The sequence below is a fragment of the Gallus gallus genome, chromosome 2 (assembly GCF_016699485.2).
Source record: "Gallus gallus isolate bGalGal1 chromosome 2, bGalGal1.mat.broiler.GRCg7b, whole genome shotgun sequence".
Classification (NCBI taxonomy): domain Eukaryota; kingdom Metazoa; phylum Chordata; class Aves; order Galliformes; family Phasianidae; genus Gallus; species Gallus gallus.
This window is the reverse complement of record NC_052533.1, coordinates 33,921,470-33,939,855: the sequence shown is the minus strand read 5'-3', so window position 1 is coordinate 33,939,855 and position 18,386 is coordinate 33,921,470. Positions and strand designations below refer to the sequence as shown.

Genomic DNA, 18,386 nt, shown 5'->3' with positions numbered 1-18,386 from the left:
TGGTAAAATGAGCATTACCTCATTTTTCATGCCTTCCGAGTGTCTGAACATAAGCCTATCATGTGGCTTACTATAAAGCCACGCATTATTAAATGTATACGAGTAACTTTAACTTCAGATGTTGTACAGCTTTAATCTGTGAACTGGGAGTAGTGTGGGACTTCAGGCTCTCAAATGCGCGTGGCCATCAGTCTGTGTGCTCAGCAGAATTAGCTGTCACCTGCAGTTGTGCTCATGCTGTCTATGATGAACAGCGATAGGGAAGCTTCTGGGTGAAGAAACATTTCACGTGCTGTAGTTTTGCAGTGACTCTCTGGTGAGCACACTTAGTTCCATCCTCTTGGCCAGTTGACCTCCACACCATTTCCAGAACAGGCTTTTCTGGCTGGCCGAGAACGTCTGACTATTTAAAAAACCCTGAGATCTCTGTTCCAAAGAACACTGACTTCTGGGATGCATTTGTAACTGAAAGCTCTAAAAACAAACAAGCAAACAAACAAACAAAAACACACAAAACTGTATGATGTATTTAATTTTATGCTCCTTTTTAAACAGTGTGGAAGTAAGTAAAATGAAATGTTTTTGCAGCTGAAAGATGACATGACCTTGGACACATCTGTACATCATTGTTTTGTTCTTCTTGGCTTCCAGGTTACACACCAGCCTTGGCCTGTGCACCCAACAAGGATGTGGCCGATTGCCTCGCACTCATCCTGGCCACGATGATGCCCGTTTCATCAAGCAGCACATTACCTTCTCTTACATTCAATGCCATTAATCATTACACCAACACCTCTAAAACTGTCACCTTCGATTCCTTGCCAATCGTGAGGAGTGATCATAGCTCTTACTGTACTTTCAACAATATTGGCAGGGAGGATGGCTACCCCTATACAGAAGAAGACGAACTCAATGACTCAGATTCTGAGACCTATTGAACACTGCATTTTGTAGGGCTGAAGAGTGACCCCTAACACTGGAAGGTCGTCACATTTGTGCTTTTGAAAAAAGCTGTTGGAATTTGAATACCAAAAGAGGACAGACCTTTGGAAGATGCTTTTTATTGTGGTCGCATATAACAAAATCCATGAGACTCTGGGAGGATTTTTAAGAGCATATTTTGCAGAAGAAGCAGAAATTCTTGAATAAATTCTTGGAACCCGTGGCAAAAAAAAAAAATTTAAAGAATGTCAAAACTGCTTTATTTAACTGTTCTCCCATTCTGTTCCTGGTGCCGGGAGTAACTTCTGCAGACTGGGCACCCTCCTCGATGTAAATGAACGACACTGTTGTACAACACAGAGGATGCTAGATTTAAATATTGTCAATAAAACGAAAATCACTTTGAAGGCAATAAAAGCGTTTGGTACAGTAGGCATTGTTTGTGCTGCAAATTGCCAAAGGACCAAATAACTTAAAAGGTTTTTTGTTTTTTGTTTTTTTTTTTAATTAAATACCTTTTGTGAAAACTGGAATAGATTCTTTGAGAAGTTGTTTTAACCAAACCTTAATTACTTCTGGGAAAGAAGCTTAGATTTGGTTTTAAGTGTTGATTTTTTTTTTGTTTACCATCTAAAAGCCTTCCGACACTATTAAATGTACCGTGAAAGAAAGCAGATTTATTTTTAAGTTTTGTTTTCTTTTTCTTGTAGACAACACGAAAATGGAACTTGTCGTACTTTTCTACTACTAGAACTAAACCAGCTAACAAGGTGAAGTCAGGGTGAAAAATGTACAGTGTAAGAAACAAGGGGAGGGTGGGAGAAGGGGGCGGGAAACGGTCATTGTTGCACAGGTTTAGACTTTTAAACTTTGGTGGTTTGAATTGGGATTTTTTTTTTATAATTTAAACTACGTAACTTGGAAACTATGGAACTGCATAAAGAGAATGGAAATGGCTCCGTACCCCATCGGGACTGAGAGTTCTTTTCAACCATTTGTCTGCTTCCTTACGTCGAAAAATTTGTACGTAAAGTTCAAATTGTGAACCCCTATCACTTCTTTTTTATAATCCTGGAGTTACCGGGGGAGGGGGAGGTGGATTTACAAGTATATTTCCCTATTAGAAAGAAGTACAGTGTCTGGTCTGTGGGAAGAGCTGTGTATCTTTGTTGTGCTCCATTTAGAAATGAACGGCAGAAGCAGGTCCCCGTAATGTAGTTTGGCCTCACCCGAAGATTTTTATTTTTTTTATTTATAACAGACTACTGCATTTTTTTTAATTGCCTGAAGAATGAGAAACTGACCTAAGCAAGCTGAAGTCTCATCTGTTAAATATGAATATTTACTTTATTTGGCTCTGCTTTAACTACAACTGTTACTTTTCAAGTGAAATGGCTTATGTACATGCAAGGAATCCTTGCGTGTTCTGGTAAAGTACAAATAAATTACTGCAAACCGACTCAAATTTCCTTTTTATCCTTTTTGTATTGTGAAACTGGAAATCTTTATGATATTGTAAATTATCAGCTGGTTTTCTGAACATAATGTGGACACACGGGACAATATTTTGATCTATTTGATAATTTTGTGGGTTTTTTTGAAGAATTAATGAGCATGTACATAGAAATAGTGACTGCTTGAATACTGTATTTACCTGCACTCTTTCAGTACTTCAAGATTCTTGTATATTTTACGGAGTATAATAAAACCCAAATGTGAGTTCTACTAAGGAATAATTTATTTGTATCTATTAAGCATTAATGGCAAAGTCTCTTCTGTTGAACTGTTAGAATTTATAAAATCTGCTTTCCGAGGGCTTTGTAATCCTAAACTGAAGGTGAGCTATTGGAATTTCAAGCATCTTTAAATGTTAGATTCATTAATCATTCCTCTAGGCTTTCTTTTAAGTACCACTTTCTTAACCATTTGTGCCTGTGTTCGTTGTTTGCAGTGGTTGTCTTGGAACAGAATTAGATGACTTCAGGGCAGTCATGATCTGTTTTCTTCCCTCTCAGTCTCTCAAAGTACAGAGCTGAGTATACCGCTCCATGGGAGTGACTGATGTGCTTTGGCCGAGCGTGCAGGCAGCTCAAAAGGTCCATATTGGCCTGTCTTGAAATTCACTATCTAAATACCAAGGTTGAAACAGCATGGATCCATTCATCCTCACTTGAATCAGAATGGCAAGTAGCATCTGTGCTATTGGAAAGGTAATGATTAGATGTTTCTGCTAATGAAGCTGTCAAGTTTTTAAGATGTTTGACTTTTACTACAAGTTGTTAACTCTGTTTAGGGATTCAGAGTTGCATGTATGTCTCACCATTAGAGTTTATCCAGTGAGCCTGGAGATCTCCGTTTGCATGAATTTACTTACTGGATAGGACAGTAATTGTGTCTTGTAAATGATAATTGGGATTCTTACTAGAAAATGATCTGATTCCTGAAATGGAACAAAGTTTGTTTAAAAAACACACTGCTCTTGTCAGGGATTGCTTTCTTAACAAGAGGTCAAGAAACAGAAGATTCCTTGTTTCTGTAAAACAAATAATGCTGGCTGCAGTCGGTGTCATCGTTGGGTTTTTTTGTCTTTTAAGTCTTCATTCCTGAATGGAGGTCTGCAGCTTTCCAGAAAATGATACTGCATCCTCTTCTTTTTTTTAGGGGGGGGAGGGGGAAAGGTTAGTATTGTTATAGTTACACCCTTCATCCAAACAACCACTTGGATTTTCACCAGGAAGAGAGCAGGAAGGCACAGCTGGACCACTGAAGCAATGTAGTAGGATAAAATAAGCCCTTTTTATACTGGGAAAAAAAAAAAAAAATGAAGTGACTTCGGTAATGACAACAACCAGCTCTGATCAGCTTTCTGTGCACTCTGACTGCTGCTGTGTTTTATGGGTTATTCCATTCTCAGGATAAACATTATGCAGTAGAATGCCAAGTTAGCACAGAACTTACTGGACTGAGTAACTTGTTTTCAGAGAGTGCCGTGTTTGTGTAAATGCTTCATCCTGACACAATGAAGAATCCATCTTTTTTTCTTCCTTTTTTGTTGTCCTTCTTCCTCCCCTTTCAGGAGTGACATCTCTGTAACGAAGATTTTTCTTGTGACGTTGTATAAAGTCTCTCCTCCTACTATTTTATTTCCTCCTACTACTTATTGCTTATCCAGCTCCTGGATTTCTCCATAACAACCATATAAAGTTTTGCTCCAGTTAACATCTGAAGAATGGGTGCTAAAAAAAAAACCCAAAGCTGTTGTGTTATGTATGACCAATAACGTTTATAGATTCTTCAGCCCTGTAATCATGTTTGTAAGAATTAGCTTCCTGCCCTGCCCAAAGATTCTGTCCGTTTAAAAGCAACAAATACTGTAATAATCCAAATATCATTTTCTGTTTATATTCTAGTTTGTGAGAGAGAGCTCAGTAAAACCTTGTAAGCAGAAGTGAATACCATTCAGAGCAGATAGTCGTGAGAAGTTCCATGATTAACCATGTGATTAAACATTTTAACAGTGCCAGATGTGTCAGGGGAGCTTATAATGCTAACTCCATATTTGGAAGAGCGAGGTTCACATCTTAAAAGCAGAAAGCCAACTTAAAAGGAAGCGGCAGTTCTGCAGAAGTGGAGGACGTGCTCTTTGCTAAGAGTGGTGTACAGCAGTGAGGGTAGGGAGGTCCGTGGGATTCCCTGCCTGCAGCTGCAGGAGCGCTCTCCTCAATTCCCCCTGCTCTGTGACTCAGCTGATGGTTCTCAGCCACTTCTCAATGCAAAGGCCACTGTGTTTTTGCTTTAAAAGCCTTGATCTGCGATGATGATACTCCCTTGAATGAACCAGACTGGATTCAGAGTATTAACGTTGGAGAGAATGGCCTTTATCATGTCCTAGTAAGTAGTTTAGACTTTGAACACCACTTCCATAGATCCATATTTAAACTCAGTTAAGTACATTTTAAGATCAGTTGAAAAACAGCAAGTGTTGAAATTCTTGAAGTTTATCCAGCAAATTCATATGAATCCTTACATCTGAGATAACTGGTAATTATGGCTGCTTGCAGTAATCTCTAATAACTGGTGACAACTTCCTTTTCCCATAATATGCTGCAGAAGTTGATGGATGGTTGGGGAAAAATTCTTCCAGATTAGGATTAAAATGCTTTATAAATCAGTAGCTGTGGCTGCTGTATGAATTGGACAAGGTAAGAATTTGTGAAACCTGGGTCTCCTTTACAGACTTAAGCCACAGATGCTGAATAATAGACATAATGCAGATCTGCTGGTTTCTCTTGTTAAGATGACAGCTTTGGCTTTATTTTTCTGTAGCCCTCCGCACTATAATATCCGTAGATTTTGAAGACTGTTAAGGAAGGAACCAGATGCATTCATTTGAAGTGGCAAAACAAATGGTTATTCTTAAGAAAACGGTGCCCTGCTGTCATGTCCAATCCTACAGCCGGGCCCCTACTCTGATCCACATCCTTACCTACCTACTGAAGGAAAAACTGTCAAGATTTCAGCCTTTGGGAAGAGTATTTCATTCAGCTGTTCAGTCATCTGAAGCTCAGCAACGTTTGTTTTTTTTCCCTGTTAGCCTTGACTAACATCCCCAAACTGTGGCATCATTTTGGTTTCCTTGTTTCTACTCCTCTCTCACCTGATGGAACTCTTTCTGACCTGGCATCCCAATCTCATAGCATTGATACTTTAAATGAAGCAGTATCTGAATTATCAGTGCTTCCATAGTCACTGTATATCGTGCTAAACTGACCTCCCTGTCTTCCCATACTACATTTTAACAATTTTCAAGCTGAGGCTGGGAAAGGAGTCTTGCAGTATTTCACCACGTAACTGTAAACATGGTTGAATAATATGGAACCTGAAGAGTCTTTCAAGCAGTCTTAACGTTATTAATATCATTAAACATTTAAGAACACCTTGCATTCTCTTGCGCATTAAAGCTGCAGTAGCAGTAATCAGAAATTGAGCTCTTTGAATTCACAACAAAACAAATCAAGCCCTCCCTTCCAAGCCTTTTCAATGACAGATGTGCAGTTTTTCTTCTCATTGCATCACAGCTCAGAAAGATTGATATTGATGGCTCAGCCTCAGGCACTGTAACAGTTCTAACGCAAAATGTGATGTTTCATTCCTACCGTCTTGTATATCTCCTCTCCATTGCCAAACTTTGTTATTCAAGCTGCCTCCATAGTTTTATTTAAATCTTTAAGATCCAAATTCAACTTTTCTAATCTCTTCTACTAAGAGTTTGATCTGCTCTGGGTATTACTAACTCTTGGCTGTGGTTTCTGCCCTGTGCTGCCTATGCTGTTGCCCCAGCTTCGGGAAGAGGGCAGGCACAACAAATGTCTGAAATATTCCTGTCCCTACTGACCCCTAAAAACCTGGCTCAGCAAAAACAGTCACTTTGACCTCTGATTATTTGCAATTGGTGATATCTTGTCACTTTTGTTAATATGCATAAATGGAGATGGGTGTTAGTTTATTGTAGGCACTGAATCTGTGCGTGCCATTCACTCACTGTTCAGGTTCTCTTAGAGTTCTGAATTATTGTTTGGTTCTTTTCTTCAGTTTAGCTGGTGGGTGGTCAGTGTAATGCGGTGTTCCTCTTGGGCATTCTGTGATGCCAGGGTTTTGATTAATGCTCCAAAGCCGGGCTGTGCCTAATGAGGCTGGCACCTCTGTTCCTTGGTGGTTTCAGCAGCCTCTTGATGCTCAGTCACTTCAATGTAGTCATCTCCCTGTAAAGATCTGCTTATAGAAGCTTGCACCAACTTCGTGTGTTTTGAAGATCTTTCTTCTGAACTGTTTGTCCCACTCCATTACCAGTTTGTGACATTCTGAGCCTGTTCACATGCCTCTCAAGAACTGAACTCCAAAGTCCTGTTTGTGACGTTTCTTTGCTGTATTTTCTGGCGGTTACTTTCAGCATATTCAGAGTATCCTTACAACTACCTGGATAACTCAGCACCAGATCCCTTATAAAGAAACGCCTAATACCTCTGGCTTGTGTGCTGTTACTCCTAGCTGGACAGGGCTTTTCTGATTTTCCTTCCCCTCAGCAGTATCAAGACACCTCACAGACAGCGTTCCCTACTCCTTCTCAGATTTCTTTTGTCTCAGTGCAAACGTCTTCCACATCCTAAATGCGTTAAAATTAATCTGCTAATTTAAAGCTGTTCTTGGCTTAAGCTGTACTTCTTGTATGGCCGAAGGTCCACGCTTTCTGGTTCTGCCCTCCCAGACAGAAAACATTTAGGAAGCTTTACTAAAACTGTTTATATCCACTGAAGGGAAATGATGGTCTGGGTTATGGTATGTTTCTTCTGCCTGTGTGACCTTCAGCTTTGCTAAGGGCTTCTCACACTTTCAGTAAATGGTGTGACTGTTCTCCTTTATGAAACCTGAAAATGAGTTTGTCCAAAGCAGATTATTGAGCAGTATAATATACTTCTTGCCACAGTTCTTTGAGTTTGAACACATTTTGGAACTGCCTCAGCCAAACTGAGTTACACATCTCCTGTTCACAGCTCCTCCCAACAACTACAACAGATTTAGCACCTGGAACACAAGGACACACCAAAGGAACAACTGTGTTTATTAGTCAGTTACTTAACAGCTATTACACGGATGAAGTTGTAACAGCCAATGAGAGCTCCCAAAATTATGATGGTTCAGAAGAAATTATTTTCTCTAATTTTAAGCCCAAAATAATATCCTTTAAACATCCTTTTGCAAGCATCTCCACTGCAGTAAAAGTTTGCCATTGCAGGACAGTATTTATAGCATCCCATCTAGCTATGGCTGTGGAAAGAATGCTGTGTTTCAACAGCAGGAACCTACCACCTGGCACACAATTTATGTAAAAACCCTACTGTCCCACAATTAATTATGTGCTTTGCACAGCTCTTATTGAATGAATTTACAATGTTTAAGTTGCCTCTAAGTCAAAACAGGCATGCAATGACTTCTCTTTAAAAAAGGGAAAGTCAAAATACTAAAGTAGTACATAGCATAGTTGCTGAGATTCATTGTTGAGTTTTCTTTAAACACAATTGCTTGCACAGGAGCATGGAAATTATGCCTTAGTGAAGGCTAGTGTTTCAGTACAGCAGTTGATATACTCCTTCCCAGACTGGTTGTTCCACAGATGTTCACAGTGGTAACATACACTTAGTTAGTGAGGTTGCTAACAGCCAAGCAAAGTGGTCAGTAAATGGTAAAGATTTCAGATAGGAGGGAGGAAGGGAGTTGAAAGTGAGGAAAAAACATTAGCACTCTAACCAGAAATCAGAACCCGACGCTATTCAAGCTATATGCATCTATTTTCTTGCATATATTTGTGTAATCAGTGCCATTCCCTTTCCTATTTTTCTTCTCTTTTAAATGGTTTTCCACTGTTTTTATTTCCGCTCCCACCAGATCCCCACAAAGCCAAAGAACTAAATACAAAGGGGCAAATTCAGTTGAAATGAGATTATTTTCCTAATATAAAATATCTCAAACACACTGTAACAAGCCTTCAGACTTGCAAGGAAATTCATTTACTTGTGGAAAGACATAAGCTTCCAAGGTACACGCTATGGTTTATAGTCTCTTTGGTCATCATTTGAAATGTAGAATCCAATTAGACAGTCATGTAACAAACGTACCTGAAGATTCTGAAGTACAGATGTTCAACAGTTCATGTTAAGATACACACTCTGAAAATCTGATGCAGTTAAATATCTGTGCTAGTCTTTTTCATACCATCGTCCATACAGAGCAGCTGTCAGTAGGCCATTAGAAGTTCTATTTTTGCTTAGGAAATAGTGGTTGTTTTTCCAGCCCATGTGATCAGCAAAGTCCAAGGTAATACCAGATGTCAGCAGTAAAGGAAAGATATAAGGAGTACTCATATTTCCCCATAGCTGGAAATCTATCACAGCAGTGGCATCTGTAACCTCCTGCCCACAAGTGCTAAAGCTGAGACCTCCACACTTTACTAATGCACAGGCCTGGACATAGTATATGCCATTCACTGTATGGAGCCCATCAAAAACTCCCAAAGCGTATAATTCATCAGTTAAAACATCTCTCTTATAATTTAAGTAGCAACAAAGAGTATTGGCACAAACCTGAAGTTCTCCTTTTTCTGCCCATACAGGAACAAAAGTAAAATTGTCATACATCATTTCTGCATAGAATAGGGGAGGCGACTGTTCAGTTCCTTTTTCTGATACTTTGCCAGGGGCCTCCTGTCCTTCCATAAAGCAGACTTGGTCATCCTCTGAGGTACTTGTAAAAGTATTGCATGAACGACGTACATTCTCTCTAAATCTTTCATTATGCTCCAAATCGGTTTTGTAATCTGTGCTCATGACGGGAATTTCTGCTACTATGAGCTTGCCACCGTAACTTTCCATGTTGTGATATATAAATGATTTGACTGGAGTGTATATGCCACTCCCTGTCATGCCCAAGGTAGGGTGATGGATATTAGCTGCTAAAATATTGACGCTGAAAGCTGTTGCAAAAGCTTGTTGAAATTCTACAGCAGACAGGAGTGGGAGCTGGTTCATCCAGGCAGTCGGATATACAATCTGTTTTACATTGTACTGTCTGATTAGATTCACTGCTGGCTCAAAGAAGAGGATGTCAAAGCAAGTAAACATACCAAATTTGCCAGCAAAAGGGGTATCAAAGAGCTTATAGTCAGGCTCTGTAGGGGTATCAAAAGCATATTCAAAATACAGATTGTGTTTACGGTACGTGGCTATCAGTGTACCGGCATCGTTGAACACCACGTTGGTATTGAACTGGTATCTTCCATCACGTGGACAGTGAGGGTCAGTGTGCTTACAGGGTTGCTTAGTTCCTAAGTTTGCCACCAGGAATATTTTGTTCTTCAGTGCCATGCAGCTCAGACGTTGAAGAACCTACAGAACCAGGAAATGGAGAGGAGGTTTCACTTCAGCAATATATTTAATGCTTTTCAAATTACTATTTTCAAATGGAATTTGAACACACTTAAGCTTATCTGTAAATTTTAAACATAGTGATGACTTGATGATGAAAGATATTGGAAATCATTGTTTTCTAGACCAAAAAGTACTTCAGATAGTAATTACAGAATGGCCTTAAAAAAATTGTCTGATTTTTATTTCCTGCAAAGTAAAAACATAAATCTCACTCCCTCAAGGGCTTTAATTTTCAGTAGCTTCTGACCACTGCTGAAACATCAGTGGCTTTTAAACACCATGAGACAACTGAAACCTTTGAGCAGACAGTGTAGCTGATTTGCGTGCGCCTTTAGAAAAGGAAATTTCTAATGCTGATTCTTTGCACCTGCAACAGTTTGTTCCTGCAAGAATTCCTTCAGAATTTTTACTATAAACTTATTAAAAAAATTACTAGCTACAAGTCCCAGAAGCAGGGGTGTCAACACATTTTGCTTAGTTGCAGAAAAGAAATACTGAATGTTACAGGCTGTAGTACTGTTGGCTTGTTTCTTCCAGCCCAAAGAAAGCTGTATATTAACTGCCATTTATTTTCTCTGAAGGTAAACTGCCCAGCCTGATGCACCATGGTGCAGCTATTTGAAGCTAAGTCTGAACAAGTACAAAGAACTCATGAGAACTTAAATCATTTTCCTAAGGTTCCCCCCCAACACTACATAGTGTTGCTGAGAAGGTGAGTTTATCGCTCAGGAAGAACAGAGTTTACTGGCTTCTGAGGCCCAGAGCACTTGGGATTTATCTCCATAGCACTGTACACATCCAGATCTATCAGCCACCTTAAATCAGACTGTGCAGATACTAGTAGGTTATGGTGGGGTACCACTGTGGTCTAAAGCTATGTGTTCATAAGAAACACAGCTTCAGAACATTTCTGATGTGATTTTCTGCAGTTCTGCTGTAACGACAGTGTGTATTAGCAGGGTACTGAACCCCGGTTAACTGCAACAAAAACCAAAGCTTTCCAGTATTGCAAAGTGAGTACAGGATCTGAATGTCAAACTACATTTTTGCTTGCTTGTGTATGATCATCACTAATAACAATTAATAGGCCAAAGTAAGTCAGAATTTACCACTGTATTGTTCACACTCAAATTCTGCTGTCTTAGTGGGCAGGTAAGCCATTACTTATTTTCAGTGTATTGATTACTGTAACATTAGAGGAATAGATAGCTTGTATTCCTAAGCATGGCATAGTTACTTTAACATTAGGTCCAGAGGAGTAGATGAAAATATTTTTACAATTTGCAGGTCACCTCCTCTGTAATTACACACTATTTATGTTGAATTATGACTTCTACTACACTATTGCAGGTCCTTTCCTGTTTCTTGAGCAAATCAATTCATACACAGTTAAATGAGTCAGAATGTTCTGAAGACATTACGTCCATAGAATGCTTGGGCTATTAAAACAGAGTAACAAGGAGGTATCAGAAATGACAACAGTACAATACTGTTTTATTAAAACAATGGTCAAAATAAAGTCCCAAAGTACTAATCATGTATCTTACTAGAGTGCCACTTCATAGGTTGGGGAGAGGGAGTTTAATAGCCCACAAGACTCATAAACAAGCTGAACGTCTTCCATGAATCGTTGTCTTCTAAGAATGAAACCAGCATAGACAGAATCCATTAAAACAACCTGGTGAGTAGGAGTTCTTACAGTTCATTTTTAATTCCCTAAGAAAAACTGGATTTGTGCACTTGGAGCACATAATGTAGCTTTAGTTATTCCACTTCTCTACAGAAAATGTTCCTATATTTACCTCTGTGTCGTTGAACAAATACTTCTCTCTGCATGGATTCCACTTCACAGAGCTGGAATGCGGAACAAAATCTAAGTAAGGATAAATTGATCTTCTTGTGAAGTTGAAGCCATGGATTCCATCTTCAGGAAAAACAATGATCTGTGCCCCCTGCATGCAAAACAAAGGCATGTTTTGTAGGAATAGCAAAACCAACCTAAGTATGAAATGAAAAAAAAGGGCAATGTTTTGGCTAAAGAGAGCTAAGGAAAGTTAAGACAACTCAAGTACGTTTTGATTTGAACGTAGTTTGAAAACGTGATTTCTTAAACAAACATGGTAGGTGTAACTGTGTTTAAAAAACAAACTCACTGAACCTGACTCATAACTTTACCTCGAGAAATAACCAATTTGGTGTTATTTTAGGGGAATGCAAATATGAGCAAACTTCATCTAAATTCTTACCAGAGATAGTTTCCTTTCACATGAGTCATGAGAATATTATCATTCAGGTTTAAGGCTTGTTTTCAGAACTATGCCATTTGTGGACGAAGTCTATCAGAGGTGCAGTATCTGCATCAAGTGTATCAGAGGTGCAGCACAATTTGAGCACAGCCTGTATGCCTCAGTTAGGTACATCAGGCTGGAGAGGGCACTGGCAGTAATGTTCTCAGGAACAGTTTGACTGTGGAAGCAGTACATGCTCTAGCAGCCATCACAGGTCTAAGGTTGCCACCGCCTAAAATTATGGGACAGCTGTTCTTATTAAAGAATATTAATTCCTTTTAAATCAGACAGAGCATCAGTCACTCAAATCCCCAAGACTTCTCAGAAGTCAGTTCAAACGTGCTATCTTTGCTACTGCTTTGGGATCGTTTATGTTATCTCACATACAGTACTGCATAAAAATAGCTGTCGTGCTTCTGGACTGCAAGGCCTCGTAACCTCAATTTCTCAAACAAAAACAAAAAAATCCACATTCTGAAGTTATGCAAAAATGGTAGCTGTTCTGTTCCAAAACAAATACATTTGTGTAACTTGTGTAACTTGCAAGTCACTTCTTCTCTGCATAGGGACAGTAAAGCCTGCTTCCTCTGGCTAGAACCATGTTGAGATTTCTTCAGGAGGAAGGGAAAGGAGGCTGTGCATAAGAACTGCCAGAAATACCACTCTTTCTCCTCGGAATATATTTAGGCTGAGTACCAGTCCATGGAGGGAAGGGGAAAGGAATGGAAAACTTTACTTCCACAAAGCTGTGAATGGTGGAACATTCATTTCCAAGGCATTAAACGTCAGTGTTCAGAAACATGCAGGAATTTCCATTGAGAGTGCTGGAGTAAAACCAAAGCCAAAGACAGAAAACAATCTTTTAATAAAAACATTCCATTGAAGAGAACAGAAAGGAGCTGGATATCCAGATTAAAATAGAAAATTAATTTCCCTACACTAAATAACTATAGGTACATTTTCCTAAGCTTGGAATAACTCAAGTCAGACAAGCTGCTAATGGGCTTGATTTTTTTCAGAGCTGCTGGCAGTTCAGAATGTCTGAAAAAGCAGACCATACTTATGTATATAAATATGGCTGTAGTTGCCTGGGAACACAAATGTGAAAGATTATCCTCAAATAGCACTCACTCTATATATACATAGGACACACGCAACTGCTGCTAAGCCACTACCTGTCTTGCAGCAGCCGCTACTTGCTGGTCATAGATGTCCAGGTTTCTGCCCATGAGTTCCAGTGCAGACTGTCGATCAATGAGGGCTGTTGGGTTAGGACTCAGGATGGACTCATGTTCATACACAGCAGCGACGTAACGGGCTTCCTTCTTAACTCTTCCTGAGACAACTTGATAGCAGAAAAAGCAGACAGACAGCTTCCAGCACAGATCCACCATGTCGTATGCCATAAATCTAGAGCAAAAAAACCCAAACAGGTGTGGAGGAGAGGGGGGAGCTTCAGTGACAACTCGTGCCAGGACTTTACAGTTCATATTAAATACGGACTGTAACTGAGACTGCAGTGTTTGAACTGAGCGTGTTGTTTTTAAATTCCCGAACAAAGACATGCATGTTGTTTCTACAACTTCATTCTATCTATGATGTTGCTTTAAAAAACTGCTTTTTGCTACAAATATAGTTGCACTGTCTCCTTGCTTGATCTCCCTTTAGTTCTTGTTTGTCTATAGATCTATGGCACCACGTAACAAAATCTCCCTGGGAAAAGCTAAAAGCAGCTCACAAATGTGCACTTTCTCCCCCAGCTGGTGAGGATGGTGGTTTACAAGCAGCAATTCCTAAAATTACTTGAACGCTGTATTTAGGAGACAAGTAACAACATAGACCACTGTACCCATTCGGATAACTGCCAAAAGAATTTGAAACTACTGCATTTATCTGATTTTCTATCATGGGAATGGCTCTCCTGATGGATTCCGCAGTTTCATTTTATTCCAACTGCACATGTGATAAATAGACTCATTTGGCTTTTTTCCAACATCTATAGAAACGTTGAGTGCAATTCAGATCCACATTCCTCCTGTACAGTGCAGACAGGGAAGGTAACACACTTTGTGGTAATAACAATAAAGCAAGAATCCAAACAAAATGCAAAAAAATTGCATTACTGAGCTTTTCTTAGATTTAATTCTTTTCCCACCTGGTTCAACCCCCTGCACCTCAACAGCAGCTCTGAAAGACGCTTCCTTAAAAAGAACACATCTGTTGTATTCTCTCATTGGAGAAATCCCTTTATGCTCCAAACTTTAGAGGCTGTGCAGCAGAAACAAATGAAGAACTACATTTGGAAGGCTGGGGTACCCTCTCCAATACGGGCTCCTCATGTAGCCTTTCTGACACCCTGACTACATCCGTACTTACACAGTAAGATTAATGAGAGCTCAGTATTTGTCACCCGTGTTAGCAGCGTTAAGATATTAAATGTTGGATATCACCAAAGTTGAAAGAGCATGAAGGAGAGATGCGCTGATGCTATATATTGATGGCCTCCAGTATTCAAGTCCAATTACTGACTTTTTAATTGTATTTCTTCTTTGGTAACACTAATCCAGGAAAGAATGTGCTAAAACTCTGTGTTTTTTAGTCCTTGTGACCCACAACACTCTGACCTTTCCAAAGCAAACATGACAAGCTTTCTCTAGCTCTCAAGTGGAGGAGTTCAGTGGGAAAAAGAGACCAGTTTTCAACTACTCTCACTTTTATTTCTTATTCATGTCACATCAAAAGTAGTGTTCTACTTAAAGAAAGAAAGTCTAGGCATGCTTACTTCAATACCAGAATGAAAAGCAGGTGATAATCAACCCTCAATACTGGTATCGTTTTTCTTTCTTTTTTTTCCCCCCTCATTTTTCCTAACTGCCAACTTGTCCAGTATTCAGCAATGAGCAATTTGAAGTGTGCAGTGTCATACCATTCAGAAAGTATTTGCTAAGTAACATCTTAATTTAAACCACCTGTTCATTTCCATGAGCTCTGCATGCAATGCTCATTTGAGAGCAACACAACCCCGGGCAGGACAGGAAAACCAGAACCTCTGTGATTAGACAACAGATTTGTTTGCATAATGAAAAACATTATAGTATGTAATAACACTCATCGGGGTCCTGGTGTGACTTAGCTGTTCAATGCCACTAAGCTCAACATTATGTTTTTCTTGACCTTGAATTTGACTGTGTGTCCATATATACATGCCTTCAGCAGTGAACTTAAGATACCTAAAGCAGAATAAAAATAGAATACAGCACTGGCATCTCTGGAAACAGTTGTGTTAAAAATACTCCATTTATATAAATAGTTTTGACAGCGATGTACAGTAAGTTCCTCTTGCTATTCTACAATGCACTCCTCGAGGAAAAGAGTACTTAGGAGGAGTGATTTGAGTGGTGAGGTGCTGGAACAGGCTGCCCAGAGAGGTTGTGGATGCCCCATCCCTGGAGGTGTTCAAGGCCAGGCTGGATAGGGCTCTGGGCAGCCTGGTCTAGTATTAAATGTGGAGGTTGGTGGCCCTGCATGTGGCAGTGGGGTTGGAGATTTGTGATCCTTGAGGTCCCTTCCAATCCAGGCCATTCTGTGATTCTGTGATTTGGCAATGCATGTCAAACCTGAGGCTCCAACTTTGTCCTCTGCAGCTCTCTGCTTTGCTAATGAAATCTGATCAGCATTTAGCAATAGCCGGGTGCAAGAAAATATATAAAGCAGTAGCAGGGTAGTAGAGACAAAGGAAGCCTCTCACTGTTAAGGAAGCCAATGAAAATAAACACGCTGTTGCACTTCAATGACAAAAGTATCTGCTCTGTCATCCCTTTCAGAGCCAAAATGCCTATTTAGGACAGGAATGGGTTCGCATTGGCCATTCCTTAACAAAGTTGTCAACAAAGATGTAATTATTATTCTTCTCTACTAGCAGTGGAAAAACTTGCGGCGTTTCAGATCACAGGATTGAATTGCAATGTGTTAGATATGTCTTATAAGCCAAACACCGACACAGAAAATTAACAGGGCATCCAAAAAGAAGGGATTCATGTTAGTATCTCAAATGTTTCCAACAAGAAGAAAATAAACCATGGCTGAAAAATGAGAATTCTCCGGGTTTATCAGTGAAATGCAACATTTTGTAGCAGCCCTTCTTCTTTTAGATGCACAAGAGCTTTGGCAGCAAACATCTGACTGTACAAGCTCATCCAGCTCAGCCTGTGACAAGTAAAGTAATTTACTGACTAAAATATTTCCCAAGCCTTGGCTGAGACTACTGCCAGTTCCATGAACAACAGCTGAGGGCTTGGGAGTGCTCCCTAAAGCCCTTCCCCTTCTTGATAGCTTAAAAAATGGGACTCCGCTAGCAAAGGTAGTGCTCTGAACAAGAAGAGTTGTGGCAAGCTCCAAGGCTTAGAGACAGAGACCTTTTCAGCCAAAGGTAGGACACCATCAGGGTTTACTCATCACTTTTAATGTGAGACTCCAAATAAGTCTCAGCTACATCCTTTTATTTTTTCTTTTTTTTCCCTAATGGAAAGCACTATGCTATCTAACAAATCCTTTCCCTGAACAGAGGATAATTTGTTTAGGATCTACAGAGCTGTCAGCTCACCTGAGTCACAACTCAGAAATAATAATAATAATCTGAAATGCTTTATAATTTCATTTCTTTTCCCCTTTCCTGTAACTTACACAATCTCTTGCCTGGCAGCTGTGCTTCAGTATGATCGTCTTACAAACCCACCTGCAAGTATTTCATAGCAGTATTACCAGTACACAGTTGCAGCATATTCATTACAGCACTACACACAAAAGGTAGGAAGGCTGCTGTTTCAGTTCAAATGCTAATTCATAACATTTTCCCCCCCGGTTACAGCACAGGATGCTTTCCTATTGAATCTTTCAGAACCATCCACTCTCCGCACAGTGGTTAACTGCGGCACCCAGAAAACAGTTCTACAACAACTTTGGAAGCTTACCAGTTTGCCAACTCTCAACACGTGTGGATCTATACGCAGAGCAAAGCAGTGTACACTCTGCTTCTTAGCACTTTTATAATTAGAAGAGTCTAATAGACCATGAAGCAGCACTCATCTAAGTCCTCTTAAATGAGTAATAGCAAATACCTGGTAAGCTGTTTTAACAGTGATAACTACCAGACAAAATACTAACTTTGCTAAGAAGTGTTTTTTTCCATTGAGTTATGCTCACAGGTTATGCAACGTTGCCAACATTCCTGCTTGCATCCACTGGTTGGCCTGCAGAAATGTTCAACGAGCACTCATCAGTGCCAATGGGTGCCACTTTTTTCTACATGGAGGAATTCAATTCCACGCCTTTGCTTCATCTGCACTTCCACATCAGATGCCGTTCTGTCAGACTGCCCTCCTGCTGCCATCTGTCACACGGCAACAACACGTAATGGGATATCGGTGGGAAGGTTCAACCTCTGCTACCACACCACCACCATCCACCTCTGACATTGGGGGCCAACATAATAAAATAGGAGGCATTACTTTCAGAGCAGCCTTCACGTATACCTACAAATACACAAATGTGATCTAAAAAAGCGACCGATCTCCCACAGACCTTTGCCTCCCCCACTGAATCCTCTGCTGATTTTGAATTCCCCGCCGTCTCTTAACATCTAAATACGTGTTTTCATGGTGTTTTCCTTTGGGCAACGCTGTCACAGCTCAGTGTGAACACGCCTCCCGCTTCCATTCCTGTTACGTTATGTAACCTCTCTCTGGCTTCCTGCCTTTTACCCGAAGGTCCTGCACAGGCTGAGGGCGGACTCGGCGCTGCCATGCTGGGCCCCAGCAGGCCAGGACGGCGGCACCAGCAGCGCACGCCGCGTCACTTCAGGACAGTACGAAGCGGGCAGCGCCGGTAACACCGTGGGCAGGGCACGCCGAGGAGGCACCTCACTCTACACCTACGCTTCTCCTCACCGCAACGGGGAGCCCCAGACTCCAACCCACCTGTCCTCCGCCCCGCTCCGCGCCACAGCTCGGCCCCGCCCGTTGGCAATGCCGTTTAACAGCCGCGCACGCGACGCGACGCGCCGCAGCCGCCCCCTGCCGGCACGGCCCCGCACGGCGGCAGCCGTCTCCCGCCCTGTGATTGGGTGCCCTCTCTGGCCAATAGGAGCCCTTTCACCGCCAACCCTCTGGGTTAGAGG

General features: G+C 40.6%; 2 protein-coding genes across 8 annotated transcripts in view; one reads left to right on the top strand and one right to left on the bottom strand.

The window, feature by feature from the left end:
- The window catches only part of ANKRD28 (ankyrin repeat domain 28), a 107,708-nt gene extending 105,041 nt beyond the window's left edge, over window positions 1-2,667 (top strand). For all 6 annotated transcript variants that reach the window (XM_046936421.1, XM_015281816.4, XM_046936431.1 and 3 more), the window contains one exon: window positions 652-2,667. In XM_046936421.1, the coding sequence (XP_046792377.1) occupies window positions 652-938 (287 nt within the window). In that variant the 3' untranslated portion in view covers window positions 939-2,667. The remainder of the gene's footprint in view (window positions 1-651) is intronic.
- Window positions 2,668-7,538: 4,871 nt separating this feature from the next.
- On the bottom strand, window positions 7,539-18,239 carry BTD (biotinidase). 2 transcript variants are annotated; one of them, XM_046923127.1, is made up of 4 exons: window positions 17,792-18,239; window positions 13,387-13,621; window positions 11,726-11,875; window positions 7,539-9,881 (listed from the first exon to the last, which is right to left on the bottom strand). In XM_046923127.1, the coding sequence occupies exons 2-4, from the start codon at window positions 13,615-13,617 to the stop codon at window positions 8,697-8,699; spliced, it is 1,566 nt and encodes a 521-aa protein (XP_046779083.1). In that variant the 5' UTR covers window positions 13,618-13,621; window positions 17,792-18,239; the 3' UTR covers window positions 7,539-8,696. The 2 variants fall into 2 exon arrangements, with proteins under 2 accessions (XP_046779083.1, NP_001186553.1); NM_001199624.2 differs by having other exon boundaries at window positions 18,187-18,239.
- Between the last annotated feature and the right edge of the window lie 147 nt (window positions 18,240-18,386).

Excerpts from the sequence above, each read along its gene's own strand:
- BTD (XM_046923127.1), bottom strand. The coding sequence starts at position 13,617 with ATGGCATACGACATGGTGGATCTGTGCTGGAAGCTGTCTGTCTGCTTT. Across the intron at positions 11,876-13,386 it reads TAGCGGCTGCTGCAAGACAG|GGGGCACAGATCATTGTTTT; the intron begins GTAGTGGCTTAG and ends TTTTGCATGCAG. Across the intron at positions 9,882-11,725 it reads ATTTGTTCAACGACACAGAG|GTTCTTCAACGTCTGAGCTG; the intron begins GTAAATATAGGA and ends CTGGTTCTGTAG.